At 44.6% G+C, this 18,908-nt stretch overlaps 1 protein-coding gene across 1 annotated transcript in view; it reads right to left on the reverse strand.

Annotated features, from left to right (window-relative positions):
• Positions 1–18,908, reverse strand: part of LOC138301691 (deleted in malignant brain tumors 1 protein-like) — a 592,703-nt gene that overhangs the window by 148,204 nt on the left and 425,591 nt on the right. Inside the window, exon 12 of the mRNA XM_069242207.1 lies at positions 7,573–7,602. Coding sequence (XP_069098308.1) covers positions 7,573–7,602 — 30 coding nt within the window. The remainder of the gene's footprint in view (positions 1–7,572; positions 7,603–18,908) is intronic.

Raw genomic sequence — 18,908 nt, forward strand, 5'->3', positions numbered from 1 at the left:
GCAAAAAGAAAGGAGGCAAGAAAGACAGAAGAAACAAACTAAAGACAAATAAAAGAGAGAAAGAAAACTGAGACAGTAAGCAGGAAAGAGAAAGCAAACAGAGAGCAAATGAAAGAAATGAAGAGAGAACGAAAGAAGGGAAGATAATAGAGAAAAGAAAGAAAGAAAGAAAGAAAGAAAGAAAGAAAGAAAGAAAGAAAGAAAGGAAGAAAGAAAGGAAGAAAGGAAGAAAGACAAAAGCAAAAAAGAAAGGAAGAAAGGAAGAAAGACAAAAGCAAAAAAGGCAGGGAAGGCAAGAAAAAGGACAGAAAAAGGCATGAACAGAAAAGGAATGAAAAGAAAGCAAGGGATGAAAGGGAAAAAACAAGGAAAGAAAGAAAAAGCAAAGAAAGAACGGAAACAAGAAGAAAGAAAGAAAGAAAGAAAGAAAGAAAGAAAGAAAGAAAGAAAGAAAGAAAGAAAGAAAGAAAGAAAGAAAGAAAGAAAGAGAGAAAGGAAGAAAGAAAGAAAGAAGGAAAGAAAGAAGGAAAAAGAAAAAACAATGAAAGAACAAAGGAAGTAAAATAAAGGGAGAATGCAAGAAAGAAGGTATGAAAGAAAGGAAACAGTGAAGAAAAGGAAGCAAGGAATGAAAGGGAAAAAACAAGAAAAGAAAGAAAAGGCAAAGAAAGAAGGGACAAAAGGATCAAGAAAGAAAGAAAGAAAGAAAGAAAGAAAGAAAGAAAGAAAGAAAGGAAGAAAGGCAAAAGCAAAAAAGGCAGGGAAGGCAAGAAAAAGGGCAGGAAAAGGCATGAACAGAAAAGGAATGAAAAGAAAGCAAGGGATGAAAGGGAAAAAACAAGGAAAGAAAGAAAAAGCAAAGAAAGAACGGAAACAAGAAGAAAGAAAGAAAGAAAGAAAGAAAGAAAGAAAGAAAGAAAGAAAGAAAGAAAGAAAGAAAGACGGAAAGAAAGAAGGGAAAAGGAAAAACAATGAAAGAACAAAGGAAGTAAAATAAAGGGAGAATGCAAGAAAGAATGTATGAAAGAAAGGAAACAGTGAAGAAAAGGAAGCAAGGAATGAAATGGAAAAACAAGAAAAGAAAGAAAAGGCAAAGAAAGAAGAAGAAAAGGATCAAGAAAGAAAGAAAGAAAGAAAGAGAGAAAGAAAGAAAGAGAGAAAGAAAAAACAATTGAAAAATAAAAGGAGAGTGCAAGAAAGAAGGGATGAAAGAAAGGAAATAGTAAAGAAACAAGGAAAACAAAAGGAAGGAAAGCAAAAAACAGAAATGATGTAAGGAAATGAAAAGGAGAGAAAAGACAGAAAGAAAACAATAAGGAAAAAAAGACAAAAGAACAATCAAGGTTGCAAAGATACAGCACACTTATGAGCTTATATCAGAGTTTGTATGAGCTGCTGTTTGTATATCTGTTGTCTTTCAAAAGACTCTTTTCTACACAGCTTTTTCAGACCAGTGAAACAGCAGCAGTCACATAAAAAAGGTTAACTCAAGAGGAACTTACAACAGCATTGGCAGGGTACAGGAACTGATGAGGCTGTAATGTGCCCTATTCATCAAAGGTGTACTGCTATGACATCAGACTCTAAACCCAAAGGCAATACTAAAGTAATTCTAAAGGTGAAACAAAAACACTGCACTGTAGAGAACTACCTTGTGTACAAGTGTGCTCTTTATGAGAGAGCAAAATGCAGTCACTAAAAGTGAATTTAACCAGTGGCTTAAGCATGCTGGCCCACTGCCCAATGCTGAATGCTGTAGTGGTCAGAAGCACACTGTGAATGACACAACAACAGACCAAGGGATGAAGAGAGGTGGCTGAAAGTCCCTTTAAATGAATATATTATACAAATACAATTAGTAAAATGAAAGGGTCTTGACTAACCCCAAATCGAAACAGTAAAGCAAGAAATGAATACATATGTTAAGGGGAGACAGGTTTTTTTTGTGTTTATGGTCACTTAGGTGTTTATCGCAGGCATGTGGTCTGAAAATTTTATTCCGAAGTAACAATTGCAAAATTACAGTAAGCTGGAAGTTCTTGTGATGGGGAAGCAGAGCATATGGGCATAGAACAAGAAAATACATGTATTTCCAATGGTGTGCTGAAAAAATAAAGGTATTTCCTGCATGTTGGAAAATGGGTTATTGGTAAGGGCAGGTAGGTACTTACGATTAGCAATAATCCACTAACCTCCACTTAGGTCAAGTTAGGTCTCATTAAATTAAACCCAGCTCAACCCTTGGTAGCTTGGCAACGAGCGACAAGGCTTAACTTAGGAGACAAAGGGGCTCATTCAGACCCCGGCGGGCGGCGGGAGCCGCCCGCCTGGAGGGAACCGCCATATGGCCGCTCCGCGGTCGAAAGACCGCGGAGGCCATTCTGGCTTTCCCGCTGGGCTGGCGGGCGACCGCCAGCAGGCCGCCCGCCAGCCCAGTGGATAACCCCTTCCCACAAGGAAGCCGGCTCCGAATGGAGCCGGCGGAGTGGGAAGGTGCGACGGGTGCAGTTGCACCAGTCGCGAATTCCAGTGTCTGCTGAGCAGACACTGGAATTCAAAGTGGGGCCCTCTTACGGGGGCCCCTGCAGTGCCCATGCCATTGGCATGGGCACTGCAGGGGCCCCCAGGGGGCCCACGACACCCCTCACCGCCATCCTGTTCCTGGCGGTCGGAACCGCCAGGAACAGGATGGCGGTGAGGGGGTCGGAATCCCCCATGGCGGCGCAGCAAGCTGCGCCGCCATGGGGGATTCCCAGGGCAGCGGAAAACCGGCGGGAGACTGCCGGTTTTCCTGGTCTGACCGCGGCCAAACCGCTGCGGTCAGAAAGCCCTGCAGGGCACCGCCAGCCTGCTGGCGGTGCTCCCGCATCCCCGTCCCTGGCTGTCCTTGACCGCCGGGGTCGGAATGAGCCCCAAAGTGTAAAGCATTCAAATATCACAAAACATTAATTAAATAAAACACAGCAAAAAGTTAAAAAATCCTAAATCAATTTATAAAAATAGATTATATTTTTATCTTTGAAATGACACCAAAACGAATAAAATCGGATAAGGGGAATCAGAGATATTAATTTTTAAAGAATTATTCCTTTCTAGCGCATAGAAGCAACTGGCGCTCAAAGGGTTAAAAAGGGTCACACTGGAAAGGAACAAAGTGCAGGGTTCAGGCCACCCATGAGGTAACACTGTCACACTTAATTTCAGAAGTGTTTGATTCAGGAAAGTGGTCCACAGCACCAGCCAAGGGTTCAGAGGTTCTTGTGTGCCTCTTGGGGTCTGGGATTACAACTCCCACAGTGCACCACTTCAACTTATGGAGTTGCTTCAAACGTCTCCAAACTTCTGGATCTTCTTCCAGAGGTTCTTTTTGTGTCCTTGAAGTGTCCACAACTTGATGCAAGGTTCCAGAAGCTCTGAGTTGCTCCTTGGGAGTTGGGACTACAATTCCCAGAATGCACCTGGTCATAATCCTCAAATGGCCACTAGACACTGGTCAGCTGAGCTCTTCTTGCAGGACTTGATGCAGGGGACTCTGGGAACCTCCTTTGTACCTGTGGCAAACAGGGATTCCCTTCTTGAAGCAGTAGAAGACAGGTAAAGTCCTTTTAGTGGTGAAGCCCAAGTGTGCAGCTAGTGCAGTCCTCCAGAGTGCAGTGTCCTGGTGCAGGTCAGGGGTCCAGCAGGGCAGTCCTTCTTCTCCTGTACTTCTTCCTTGTTGGAATCTGGTAGGGAACTGAGGTGTGGGTGCAGGTCTGCCAGTTGTATCCCTGCTCCTGGGTGAAAAACAGGGGGGTCCTGGTTCTCCAATCAGGTGCAGGGTCCTTCCACCTGTGATGACCACTTCCTGGGAAGTGTGGCAAAAATCAATCCCAGGAGGCAACATTCCTCAAAAATCCATCATGGCTGAAAGTGTTTTTTGGAGGTAACATCTGGCTGAGCACACCCACTGGCGTGGCTAAAAATCATAAACACACCCCTCTCCTGCCCTCTCCTAAACTAATCAAGGGGCACCTAGTTGTCTGGGGTTGCAGGGTGTGGGGGTGTTGCTGGGTTGCTCCAAATGTCCTTCTCTGCCTTTGAAGACCAGTTTGGCAGCCCTCCCCCTTTCTGCCTCACCATCTGCTGAGGGAAGATCCCCTCCCACAGGCACATCTCTTTGTGTGAAGCCAGGCCACGTCACACCTCATCATGTCAGCCTGGCCAGGCTGCCAGAGGCTGGCCAATCAGAGCACAGCAGCAAAACAATGCAGGGCTGAAATTGGCAACTTTTCAGGTAAAGTTTAAAACTCTTTACCTGAACAAGTTAAATTAAATCCAACAACTGGAAGTCGTGGGATTTATTATAACAATTAATTTGATACCAAAAGGGGACTTTTAAAATTAAAAATTAGAATAAAGTCTCCCCATTCTAGCCTATGAAGGCCATTCACTACAATGAGGGAAAATGAATTTGGCTGTTTTAACCTCACCAGGGCTTTTAAAACTATTTTGATAAGGACCCTGCTTATAGTTACATGGCACCCAGCCCTAGGGGCACATAGGGCACACCTTTGGGATGACTTATATGTAAAAATAAGGTAGTTTAAGACTTTGGAACTACTTTTAATTCCAAATTCGAATTTGCATATAACTTTAATTTAAAAGCAGCCAGCAAGGCAGGCCTGCCTTTAAAATGACACTGGGCACCTCAGCAGTGCACCTATGGGTGCACTACCTATGCTGGGGTCCCTAAACCTACATGCCCTAGCATATACTAGGGACTTATAGGTAGGTTGACTTAGCCAATTATAATTAGCCTAATTTGTATACTGATTTTACACAGAGCACAGGCCCTGGGACTGGTTAGCAGTACCCAGGGCACCATCAGAGTCAGGAAAACACCAGCAAAAAGTGGAAAATGGGGGCAAAAAGTTAGGGGGCCTCTGCAATCAGCCCTGTTCTCTCAACTGGTCAGAAAGATAGTAAAGAAACTATCTTCCAAGGAAAAGTCAACAAAATAAAAGGAAGTAAGGCCATCAAATAAGAAGCAAGCCCACATTATTGACAAGGAATATTGGGAACCAATGCCTTTTCTATCAGTGCTATATACGATAGGTCTCTTAACAACAGAAAAGCTAATAGAGGTCCATAGATGAGACCTAAAAACCTATAAAAAGAACATGCAGCATGAGAGCGGGTAATGACCCCTCTGTCCCGTCTCTTCATAATGAACCTGTTGTCCACTTTAGTTCTTTTGCATAAATAAATACATTATACAGACTATAATTAGCCATTTTCAGTCCCTTTCCCCTTCCAATCCCTACGCCTTTGCTTCTACCTACTATAATTACCTATCTGTAGCTTCTACCTACTATAATTACCTACCTGTATTGTCTTGTCAGGAGGATAACAGTCAGAAAGACAAGAACTGTAGTACCCTCATGAACTAGTTTAGGTGGCAGTTCATATTGTTAATTCAACTGTATTTATTTATATATCCAGACAGAGTTGGATTTTTTTTATTGTGTGTTCTTATGGAGAGTGCAGCACCCTTGTATGCACATCACAATCAATCGCCCTAACTTAACTAACCAGCAACATGGAACCGAATAGCTATGCAGTAGTGTAGATGTAATCCTTACAGTATCCTAAAGCTACACCAGTAGAGAAGCACACTTATAGCAGTGGCAGCTGCCGCAGATCTCAAGTGGGGTGAAAGACTAGGGAAATAATTTAAAAAAAAGCGTACCTTTCCTGCCGCTGACGCTGCTGCCCACCCCTCTCTTCTCTCATGCTTCTGATGATGTCCCAGCAGTCACTGGGACACCAGCACGCGTTCCCCATGCAATCTTGTCACTGCTCTAAGGCTATACCTAGGACGAGAGCAGCACCAGGATTGGTCTGAGCGGCTTGGTCTGTTGCTCAGACAGTGTATGGGACCCTGTGCCGCTTCTCCAACCCGCTGTGCAACACAAATGGGGGGGAGAAATTTAAGTGTGCATGTCTGTTTGACAGCACACTTTTAAGTGCACTCCAGTTACTCCATTGCACTCCTCCTCTCCACTCCCATGGCCCAGCCCCACCCATCTGTGCACACGCTGGCTTAGCCGGCAACTGAAAAATAAAATGACAATAAAATAGTGTTTTATTTTTCAGCCACTGGATCTGAGCCAGTGGGGCGATGCTCCTTCGCCATTGCGGAGGATCTGCCACTGAAGCTATCATAGGTGATGTGGAGTGTAGGGTTATGGATCAAGATCAGTAATATTGCAACGGCAGACCCTATGTTTAGTTGCGATGGCCTTGTCCCCTTCACTAAAGTCACTAAATCCTTTAGTAGTTGTTGTTGACCCTAAAAAGAAGAAAGTAACAGTTCGAAGAAAGTGGGCCACAGAATATTTTTTTAGATGAGTAGTGTGAACGTAGGCTCACCAAAGGCTGGTGCATTTCATTATTGAGTATTTTTTCTTTCCAATTCCTTGCTGGACTATATGAAGTCGACATGATCAGCTAATTTTTTTAATGTATGTGCTCTTTTGATTCCTTTTTTTACATTTCGATTTGACTTCCATTGTATATTCACCAATCAGGCATTTTTCACCATGACAAAGAAAACAGGTTCAAACGATAATGATTTGTGTTTTACATGGCGTGGGAGTTATTTGAGTGATAGATGGTACATTCCATGTAGTGGCTGGTAGTGGGAAAGATGAAATTGAGAAAAATACACATTTTCAGTTATTATATTTATACTTTGAATAAAAAGGTTACCAATAATTTGACAATTATCCCACTTTTTCTTGAAATGTTCATTATAGGTTTGTCTTCAAAGTACTTCTCTCTTGTCTAATCTTCAGGATGACTGTCTTGCCATTAATGGGAATGTCCTTATTTTACTGTTGTGTTCTAGCATTACGTCGTTAGAGAACTCCCTCGAAAACCTCATCTTGAACACTTTGAGTTCTCCACTCAACTTTTATCACAATGCTTCTTGTCCTCTCTGAGCTCTCTGACCCTCATCTGTGTTTTTCCTCTCAATGGTAATCTGCCCAGCAATCTCATACCTGCTCTAAATGGTTTGGCTACCTCTCTGCTTTAGAGTCATGATTGCTCATCTACCTCATGGATTTCCCTCCGCTGCAAAGACGTGATCGTCCATCTTCAGTTAGACGACCTACCTATTTCATCTCTTGATTACCACAATGACTTGACAGCCCAATAGGACTTGAGTCATCATGGCAAGAATTCATACAAGTGAAACCAGCTGAGGTTCCACCAACCTTAATCAAGTCCTTTCCCTGGCTCCATTTAAAGCCATGCAGTAGCACAGATGATTTGCAGCAGCGATCCCACAGAGCCAAATTCAAAATGACCTCCTAAGTGTCTGGATTAATCATCTTTTCTGGCTCTGATCAGAGCATTTCTGACAAAAGCCTATCCAAAAATGTACTTATTTATAATGCGCACATTGTATTATTGTTTCTGTTAATTTTAAATTGCCCTTCATAGATATATGCTTTTGTGAACTGGGAGTGTATTCGCTAATTTACACCACACACAAGCACATGCATAAGAAAATTGACTCATAATTACCAACTGCTGACGTTGGAGTAGTTGAGCGACCTGTAATCAGAAAATACAGCAAAATCGTAATCAGAAAAACAAAACTGAATGTCATTTATAGCTGCTTTCAATCCATAATGAAAATTATCATTAGATTTTGAACCAGGTCTCAATCATCTATTTTCACATTAAATCAAATAAAACAGTAGCCATCTCCAACAAGGTTTACCGGTGGTAACCGACAGTTTGGTGGTGATAAATTTTCAGCCCTGTAGGGACTTTTTCCATCTTCACCCTTCTCGTATTCTTCTGAAACCTTTGCATTTTAATCTAAAAAGACATCAGTGACAGGACACAGCCCTGTGAATGTAGTGTTGCCAGATCCAATGATCTCACTTGTCAGTCATTTGTGGATCTTTTCCGCTTGTGCATTCTTCAGCCTTTTCCCCCCTCAAGATCCTAATTATGAAAGAGGCAAACTGAACTGATGCGCCTCTACTCAAAACACATGGGGCTGTGACACATATGTCTTTTCCTGGTGACGCTTTTCTCATTTCACCTATGTCTATTATCTAATGAATATAAGAGGAGGGTTTGAAAAATTCACCTTTATATCACAAGATACATCATTACTACATTGTATGGGGTGACTTAGCATACAATGCACAACAGGACTAACCTTCAGTCTGAAAAACCTTTACAAGGCCCATCCAGAGACCCATCTACCCAGAATCCTATAAGCTAACTGTGTACTCCATTTCTCAAAAGTCCTCCAAATCAACTTAAATTATGTTTCATTATATTCACCTTCAATGATAAATGGTAAAACTTGTTAAATCCTGAAATGCATAAGTAGCTGTGTAGCAAGTGACACTGCGCTGGGATAGGGTATTGCAATTTGCTACTGCAAACTAGAAATTGTTCTGTTCCAATAGGAATTGTCCAGGCCAAACTGCCTGGTGCAGATATACACAGGTATTCATGTTTTATTGAAGGTTCTTCTAGACACCCAACCCAGTTCTTCTATTCTGATAGATCGCACCACTATATCCAGTATCAAAACTAGTCAGCAAGACTTTTATATTAGAGTTGTATTTTTACAAAGCTCCTTCTGACAGTGACACCTTAAGTGCAGTTTATTCTGGCACAATTGGTCACTAGAGCTATCTCAGTAAAAGGCAGCTGGGAATACAGTTTGGTTTCTCCGGTTATCTCCTTTCTTGGCAGTGTAATATTCACATTAGTGATGTACGACGACCTGGTCTATAGTGATTCTCCTCTCACCATATGTCTCAACACTCATTACGGACGCATTGTATTATCGCTTCAGTTATTCTTAAATTGCTCTTCATAGATATTTACTCTTTTGTAAACTTGCAGTTTACTCACTAATGTACAACGCACATAAGCACAAACATAAGAACATGGACTCATAACTACCAGCTGGTAGCATTGTAGATGCTGAGTGACCTGTAATCAGAAAAGGCAGCAAAATCGGAGTCAGAATCAAAAAAAATAAGATGAATGTCATTTATAGGCTCCTCCAATCAAATAATTATAAAGGAAAAAGCAATCCCTGATGAACATGATCATTAAATTCCAGACCAGTTCTCAGCCATCTACTTTTACTTTAAATCTAATAAACAGCTTCCATCTCTAACAAGGTTTAGTGACAATAACCAGTAGTTCATTTGTCATGACTTTTCAGCCCCGTATTGACATTGACAATCTTCACCCTTCTCAGACTCCTCTGAAAACTTTGCACTTTAATCTAAAAAGACATCAGAGACATGGCACAGGCTTGTGAATGTTGTGTTGCCAGATCCTATGGTCTCATGTGTCATTCATGTGTGGATTTCTGCTGAATATGTAACTTGCTGATCACTATTATGCAGTGATAGAGGTACTGTTAGAGGGCGATGGTGAGAGAATCATCGAAGAGCACCAATAAAGATTACTGTCTCCTGATACACTGTAAATGTCATCATTTACTGTGCTTTAAAAAATAATACACTTGAATATATAATGAAAAACGTATAGCAGAATGCACTGTTTTTGCCATTTTTTTAGCAAATTTTCTTGGTAGTGGCCAGCACACTCGCTATGCACCCTATGGAGGTTGGTCTAAAAAAAATTGGCCGGTCTGCTTTGGGTTCCAAGTCTAGCCCCACGTCAGAACTGCTGGACATGGAGTCCCTGTAACCTACTCTACAGGCTCCTAGACAACTCAATCTGTCTTTAAGAGCATTTCAGCTGGCCCTCAGAATATCTCTTTTGGCTCTCAGTCGACACCAACACTGTTGTAAAGAAGAGAGTATTAGCTTGGGTGTGGTGTCAGTGACCTCTGATCTTCCTGCTTCATGCAACTCAGCAACAGGTGTTGCTGCATATTGATAGGAAGACTGGAACCTACTGCGTGTTTTTCAGGGCAGACAGTTCACGCATTGCAGACTTGGCTGGATGGAACGCCTGAAGAAAAGGGCAGAGTTGATCCCTCTGAGTCTCTGCCAGATCTAGCATTGTATTATCGCTTCTGTTAATCTTAAATTGCTCTTCATAGATATTGACTCTTTTGTGAAATTTCAGTTTCCCCACTAATGTACACCGCACAGAGGCACAGACATAAGAACATGGACTCATAATTACCATCTGGTAGCATTGTGGTTGCTGAGTGACGTGTAATCAGAAAAGGCAGCAAAATCTGAGCCAGAATCGGAAAAATAAAGATGAATGTCACTTATAGGCTTCTCCAATCAAATAAGTATAAAGGAAAGAGCAATCCCTGATGAACATGATCATTAGATTTCGGACCAGTTCTAAGCCATGTACTTTTACATTAAGGGGGTCATTACAACCTCGGCGGTCTTTTAAAAAGACCGCCAAGGGACCGCCGTGCGGAAGACCGCCAGTAGTGGCGGTTTGCCGCTCGGCGTATTATGACTGTTGGTTGCCCTCTGTTGTTTTTCCGACGGAGAGCCGCCAACAGCCAAACTGACGGGCGGCGGGGAAGTGGAGGTTGCTCCACCACCACCGCCACGCCAACAGAACACCGCCCAGCGAATCTTGTCCTGTGATTCGGCGAGGCGGTGTTCTGTTGGCGGTGTTGTGTCGGCAGAGCTGCCCCCATGGCTCCCGTCCCCTCCCGGAGGATCAAAGGAACAGGTAAGTCGATCGTCCGTTAGGGGAGGGGGGGGTGGAGGGGTGTTGTGTGTTGTGTGGGTGCATGGGGGTGTGCGTCTGTGTATGTAGAGGGGGGGTGTGAGTGCATGTATGCTTGCGGGGGTGTTGCGTGTTTTGGGAATGAGTGCGTGTATGTCTGTAGGTATGTCTGTATGGATGTGTGCGTGTATGTGTGAATGTGGGTGTGTGTGTCTGACTGTGTGTGTGGATGTAGGCATGTATGTCGGCGTGTGTGCGTGTAAGTGTGTAGGTGGTGCCTGCGTGCGTGTCGTGTTGGTATGGGTGTTGTGATGTTGGGGGTCGGGGTGGGGAGGGGGACCCTGCCACCTTTGGGGGGTGGCAGGAGTGGTGGGGGGTGTAGGGGAGGGAGTTGGGGTGGGGATGGGGGGTGGGGGAGACCCCTATCAGTGCCAGAGAAGGAATTCCAGGGCACTGATAGTGCTTACCGCCATGGATTTCATGGCGGTTACTAGCGCTGGAAATCCACGGCGGTAAGCCGGGTCAAAGTACCGGTGGTGGTATTGTCACGGCCGCTAAGCCGGAGACCCAGGTCTCCAGCCCAGCGGTCGTCTCCGCCCTGGCGGGTGGAACGGAGAAGCGGCGGATGACCATGGCGGTAACCGCCATGGTCATAATACTCAAAAAAAGACCGCCAGCCTGTTGGTGGTCTTACCGCCGCTTTAACACCATCCGCCAAGGTTGTAATGACCCCCTAAATCTAATAAACAGCTTCTATCTCTAACAAGGTTTAGCAGCAATGAACGGCAGTTAGTTTGTGATAACGTTCCAGCCCTGTATTGACATTGACAATCTTCACCCTTCTCAGACTCCTCTGAAAACTTTGCACTTTAATCTAAAAAGATATCAGTGACAGGAAACAGCATTTTGAATGTCGTGTTGCCAGATCCCATGGTCTCACGTGTCAGTCATGTGTGGATTTCTGCTAAATATGTAACTTGCTGATCACTATTATGCAGTGATGGATCTCGAGAAGGGAAAATATAAGCAATCCACCTAAAGGGAGGTTCTAGATTGTCCTTAGAAGCTTTTATAACATAGGAGGGATATTGGAACCCTTAAAGAGCTTCAGACAAGCTGTTGAGATACCAGGTTAGACTACAGTCAACAAGAGATTAGTCTTCAGCTGCCCTCATGTACCCCATGTGAGTCATGATGCACCCTCATATGACCTTGAGAATGTGCTTAGAAACCAACAATTGACACCCAGACTTCCTGAGCTGTCACTTAGATTCTTTGAGACATTTTGATAGTACTTAGATCTGCTCAGATTTTTCCTTGTCATGGACAGCCTCAACCAGACCTCAGTCTAGCATACGAATCTCTACGGCCATAAGTGGACCAAAAGAGTCCCTTAACTGACACTGATTGCTAATCTGAATCCTCAAAGATTTCCAGAACCAAGGCTGGTCTGTTCATACCAGGCATCGGGTGTTTCCTCAGGAGGCTGTAAGGGTGCGGGGCTGCTTTTGGTGCTGGGGGACGGTTTTGTAGCAGTGCAGCAGTTTTAAAAGCACTGCAAAGTTCCTTATATATCCAACAGTTTTTAGGCAACAATAAAAGTGCCAAGAAAACTCTGGTGATTCATGTAGCTGATAAAGCGAGATCAGGGTTTAGTGGCAGTTTAAATCATCCAGGGTAGTGCAGAAGATTAATATGCCTACTGCGAAGAACGTCTGCTATGTAGATCACAGAACAGGATGTTATCTACATTGCTCAGTGAAATACTGCTTTTGTCATTGAGCTCCTTGTTTACCATGCAGTTCATAAATGAAATCATAATCTAGCACAGTGAGTTATGAACTGCCATGAAAGAGCTGCATGCAAACTGCATGGTAAAGGTTAGAAAGACATGTACTGTCCCTGTCTTTGAGTATCCTAATTTTGCTAAAAATGGTTTGTTTGGGTACAAACTAATTGTTATTAGTAAGGTTAACCCCAACCACTGTTTATGTTCTGAATTCTAAATATATGCTTTCCCAGATCAAGCAATCTTAAAAATGCCTGTCAGTATGGGTGATGTGAATCCTACACCCTGTACTCCCATTTATCAAGATTTTCTATACATTGATTCATAAACACGTGATTCATTGTCCTTGTATGTGTGTGATGGAAAGTGCTCCAACATTCTACAGTGGAAAGAGAGGTGCTATAAAACAAATGAAATATATGTCAGAGAAGAGACGAGAGGTACTACTAGAGGGCGATGGTGAGGGAATCATTGAAGAGGACCATTAAATATTACTGTATCCTGGTGCATTGTAAATGCCATCATTTACTATGCTTTAGAACATAATACATTTGAATATATAATGAAAAACTTGTTGCAGAATGCACAATTTTTACCAGTTTTCTAGCTAATTTTCTTGGTAGTAGTCAGGCTCACTGGCTATGCACCCTTTGGAGGCTTGTCTTAAAAAATTTGCCAGGTCTGTTTTGGGTTCCCAGTCCGGTCCTGGTCAGAACTGATGGACATCGGAGTCCCTGTAACCTACTCTACAGTCTCTTAGACAACTCAACCTGTCTTGAAGAGCACCTGAGTTGGCCCTAAGAATATCTCTGCTGGCTCTCATTCAACACCAACAGTGCTGTAAAGAATGCTCTGCGGCCCCAGTGGTGACGGGGAACCTCTGAGCTCTAGAGGCCCCTGGTCTGAGTGAGTATGGATGTGGGCCCCTTCCATGTTCTTTGCAGGTGGCCCCTCCAGTTTTGTTGCACCACTGGATGCCAAAGTACTTCTGCCTGTCCTCAACCCCTTTCTGTGTACACCAAGTGGTATGCTTGGTTCTTCAGTTTCTCCCTTCAGCAGGGTAGCTGACATTGATGAGAGTGAGGGGCATAGACCTCCTACTCTGGGGTACTAACAAGAGGATGAAAAGAACTAGGAGCAGCAGGAAACAAATAACAAATTGAAATCGTTGCTTGGAGCCATAGTGGGCTTAATCTGTTTTCTTTTGGAGGTGGGAGAGGGGCATGGGTTGGAAGGATGGCTTCTTGCACATTCACTGCCACTGGCTGGGCGAGATCTCCCTTGCCCAAGAATAATTAAGCTATATCATTTATGTCATAGAGGTAGGTTTTGTGGGTCTTTTTGTCAACTATGCTTTAATTTGAGCATTACCATCAGTGGCACAAGGCAGGATTGCACAACTGCATTAAACAAAAGGGCCAAGGGAGGAGCTGGTTGAGAGGTTGAGTATTAGCTTGGATGTGGTGTTAGTGACCCCTGCTCTTCCTGCTTCATGCAACTCAGCAATTTCTGTTGCTACTTATTGATAGAAGGACTGGAACCTGGGAAAGGAGAGCATGTAGTTCAAAGAGAAAGCTACTACGTGTTTTTTAGGGCACACAGGTCACACATTGTAGACTTGGCTCGATGGAACGCCTGAAGGAATGGGCAGAGCTGGTCCCTCTGAGTCTTTGCCAGATCTTGCACCTCAAAGGTGACTTCCGAGTCTGGAAGGGCTGTAGGTTGTCGATTGCACACTCGAGCAGCCTCATGCTGGGCCTGAATTTTGAGGGCTACGAACTGAGTAACTGGTGTCACAAGGACATAGATTTTTAGTTTATTTTATCACCTGCTTCATGGCATTTTTATGTAGCACAGCCACACCCAAAATTATCGAACCTCATCTGTTGCACACCTTGGTCAGTGAGAGACACTAAAATAGTGAGGGAGAATCCAAGCCACCAGTACTTCCACCCACAGCAGCAAAGTAGATATAGATTTGCAATGCCTTTGTAAGCCATTGTCAAGCCTTATTTTTGCCCTATGCCTGCTGTTCCAAAGAGCACTTTGCCATGGACTTAGCTTCAGAGGGCTGTACAAGCAAGGTGTCATCACCAATGGCTTCTTCAATTGTGAGACAGTACTGGAGGGCTTCTCCTGCCTTTATGGTCCATTTACCTTCGTCCTTAAATAGGGGAGAGATATTTTTATAGAGGCCTTAATAGTGCCTCATAGCAGCCTTGACAGTGCTATTCAGCTGTTTTCTAAAGATTCCAGGGCTGCAAGAGTTAACGGGGTCTGACCAGGATCACACATTCTGGTCACATTTGGGCGTCATGATTAGACTTTCTGTATTTGTCAAATTTAATGTCATGTCCTACTCATGATCTTCAATGAAACAGTTAGTAGATTGATGTTTTACAGATGTGGTGGATGTTTTAGTTGCTTTTAAGCTTGTACAGCTTTTTAATGCAGTGTATAGATTGTGGTTGCTGTATTCATGGTTTGGTTGTAATAGTTTGAAAGACAGCATTGTCTAAAGAACCCAGGAGCATATTTATGACTATTGTGGCGCAGGGTGGTGCAGCAAGTCACCTTGTTGTTGTTAGACTTGGCATCCTTGGTGTGGTCTACCTTAACTATTTGCCTCTGTTTCCCAGGTTGTTTATTTGTGCTGGACTCTGTTTTTGTTGGTTTTAATACTCTGGGCACTTTACCACTGCTATTCATTGCTAAAGTGCAAGTGCTCCTATGTAAAATGTACGTGTAATTGACTTACCATGATTGGCATATTTGATTTACTTGTAACCCCCTAGTACAGTGCACTAGAGGTGCCCACGGCTTGTAAATCAAATGCTACTTGTGGGCCTGCAGCAGGGTTTGTGCCACCCACATGACTAGCCCTGTAAACATGCTCAGACCTGCCACTGCAGTGTCTATGTGTGCAGTTTTAAACTGCCAATTCGACTAGGCAAGTGTACCCACTTTCCCGGCCTAAACCTTCCCTCTTCTTACATGCAAGGCACCCCTAAGGTTGTTCCTATGTAGCCTCTTGGGCAGGGTGCAGGGTATGTTTAAGGTAGGACATATACTAATGTGTTTTATGTGCCCTAACGGTGAAATACTACCAAATTCGGTTCTCATTGTGCAAGGCAAGGTTAACACGGGGGCTGCTTTAAATACTATTAAGGTGCAGATTCCCTTTGGGTGCAGATAGAAAGTTGGAGTTTAGGTTCTCTGAACTCACAATTTAAAATACATCTTATAGTAAAGTTTTTTTTAGATTGTGTGTTTGAAAATGCTACTTTTAGAAAGTAGGCATTTACTTGCTTAAACCTTTCTGTGATTCTGTCTGTTTGTGGATTCCTTGTCTGGGTCAGTTTGACAGTTGGGCTGCTTGCACCTTTCCTCTACACAGTGACACAAAGGGAGCTGGGGTAAAGTCTGCATATCCTGATGAGCCATCTGTGCGTGAGGGGAGGAGTGGTCACTCACACCTGAAAGGGCTATGCCTGCCCTCACACAATGCAGTATCCAACACTCTGGTGTGTGCCTGGGGCCTGGCCTGGGCAAGACAGGATCTTACAAATAAGAGAGACTCTCCTTTGAAGTTTGCCTACTTCAAAGGCAGGAAGGGATGTACGTACGGGACCCAAAACCCCTGAAAATTAGATAACTTCTGAAATCAAGCGGAACCTCTGCCAAGAAGAAGAGCTGAGGAGAAGTGGTGCACCCAGGCTGTGACTGCTTTTTTGGGCTATCCTGCATTTACTGCTTCTGCCTGTAAAAGGGGACAAAGACTGCACTTTGTTTTGCACTCCTGCTTCAGAAAAATCTCCATAGGCTTGAACTGAGCTTGCCTCCTGTTGATGAAGTCTCCGGCCCATCAAAGACTTCCCCTGCCAGCACCTGGACTCTCTGATGAGACTCCTGCCCTGCCAAGTGGTGCCCTATTCAGTCCCTGAGCCCTTGAAAGGTGAAGCTGGCAGACAACCACTGAAAATCAACACACAGAACACCATGCAGGGAAATTTACGATGCACCTTCCACAACGTGGCTGATAAATGACACGCCGACGGCTTTGCGGCTGAAATCGACACTCCACCTGCATTGCCACTGGGAGATAGACGCAACCAACTGGAGAAACGATGCACAACAACTGCTTGCGGAGGCTAATAACGACGCAAACCCCATGCAGCGTGCTTTTCTAACACCCAGTGACCAGATTTTCCCCGCATTGTCCCTGGGCATCCAAGTCAACCCGGCTCTGTACAGATCCGAATTGCCCCATCTGGAAATCGATGCATAGCTCTCTTGCCAGGGAGAAAAATGAAGCGAGACCGGACAAGGAAACAATGCACGGTCTCACTTCATGATTGATGAACCAACACATCACTGACTATTCCGATGCAGGCTCGCCTGTGCGGCTTTATTTTTTACTATAACCAGGTAGTTTGTGTAACAACAGCATTCTCACTGTTTTCTAAGGATTAAGACTCTTAGGCCCCCATCATGACATTGGTGGTAAATCCCAATTACCGCCACATTGATGGCCGCCAACTTACTGCCACGGATATCTGCTCACCATATTATGACACACACACATCAATCTGACAGAATGCAGCCAGAGACACAAATCTGCCAGACCAAAGGTCAGTGATAAAGTGGCGGTATCAAAACCCACACCGTTACGCCAACAGAACAACGCCCATCACTTTATGACCCACGAATTACCACGGCAGACATTCAACAATGGTAAACCATTGGCTGTACATAGCGCTGTGCTCACAATGGACACCAACAGACAAAACAATACCACAATGGACAATGGACAATTTAAACAACACACACCTGACACAAATACACACAACACACTCACACACCCACACCACTATAAAACACACACCCACATTACAAACGACCCTTTACTGCTACAAAGCCTTGGCACAAGATTGACATAAAGACCACTGACAGAACTAGAGCCACACACTACTCATACCCATACACCACTCACACACTCCACATCACACACCCCAACACATTACACAACACACCCTCACCAGCACATATCACATAACACCAATGGCACCACAAAGACACCCCTGATTCACAGAGGAGGAGCTAAGAGTCACGGTGGAGGAAATTGTCAGGGTAGAGCCACAGCTTTTTGGAGCACAGGTACAGCAAATATCCATTGCAAGAAAGATGGAGCTATGGCAGAGAATCGTGGACAGGGTCAACGCTGTGGGTCAGCACCCCAGAACCAGGAATGCCATCAGGAAGAGGTAGAACAGCCTATGGGGAAGGTGCGTTCCATAGCAGCAAGACACCAGCTCGCTATCCAGAGGACTGGCGGTGGACCCCCACCACCTCCCCCACAACTCACAGCATGTAACGAACAGGTACTGGCAATACTGCATCCTGAGAGCCTGGCCGGAGTCAGAGGAGGACTGGACTCTGGTAAGTCAACTCTCTGCTACTATCACCCCCTTACCTGCATGCCATCACATATCTACACCCTCACCCTCACTCCCATCACTCCACTACATCCCACACACTCCACCATCACATCTCACTCATCCCAATGCCAAGCCCTGCATGCTGTACCAATGCATGGACACCCCTCACAGCCCTGCATGGACACTCATCACTAAAACATGCACACCATAGAGAACTAACAATCCCGCCATACACCAACAAACACAAGTAAAAGCTGGCAGGGGAAATCCAACCATAGAGGGGAAGCCACGAATGTACAATATGTCAGACACATAAACCTTAACACATAATTTACATCCCCACAGGGACCCCAGCCATTGTCAGCGGAGAGGAGGTGCCAGCACTATCCAGTCCCCCAACTGAAGTGGCCCACAGTGATGACAGCAACTCTGGTCTTCAGGATCTGGATGTCCTACCTGGCCCATCAGGGACCACTGGACAGCCGGTTAACCAAGCTCAGTCACACACCACCACAGAGCCTCCCCCATCTGGAAGCACCACCACAGCATCCACCCAGGTACCCCAGGCCACCTCACCCTCAAGACAAAGAGGGACCTGGGGTCAATGGCAGTGGGCACACCGTTCACAGACAGAGGCACAGGCAAACAGGGATACTGGGAGGACTGCTGTGTGCCGGGGGGAGGACAGGCCCAGGGAACCTACTCTCCAGGAGCCACTCTCCAAAATCCTGGGAACCTCTCAACATTCCCAGGACACAATGGGCCAGATCCTGAACAATGTGCAGGAGAACAGGCAGCTGCAGGAGGGACAGTACCAGGGGATCAGAGAGGACTTGCTGGCCATCAACAACACCCTGATCTCCATAGCAGGGGAGCTGGCAGACATGGCGAACATAATGAGGGAGCGAGGCAGTCTCACACCAGTGGGCCCCTGCCACTAGCCAGACATCTGAACTGCCTTCAACTTCCACTGCCGCTAG

Source organism: Pleurodeles waltl, chromosome 6 (assembly GCF_031143425.1).
Source record: "Pleurodeles waltl isolate 20211129_DDA chromosome 6, aPleWal1.hap1.20221129, whole genome shotgun sequence".
Taxonomy (NCBI): Eukaryota; Metazoa; Chordata; class Amphibia; order Caudata; family Salamandridae; genus Pleurodeles; species Pleurodeles waltl.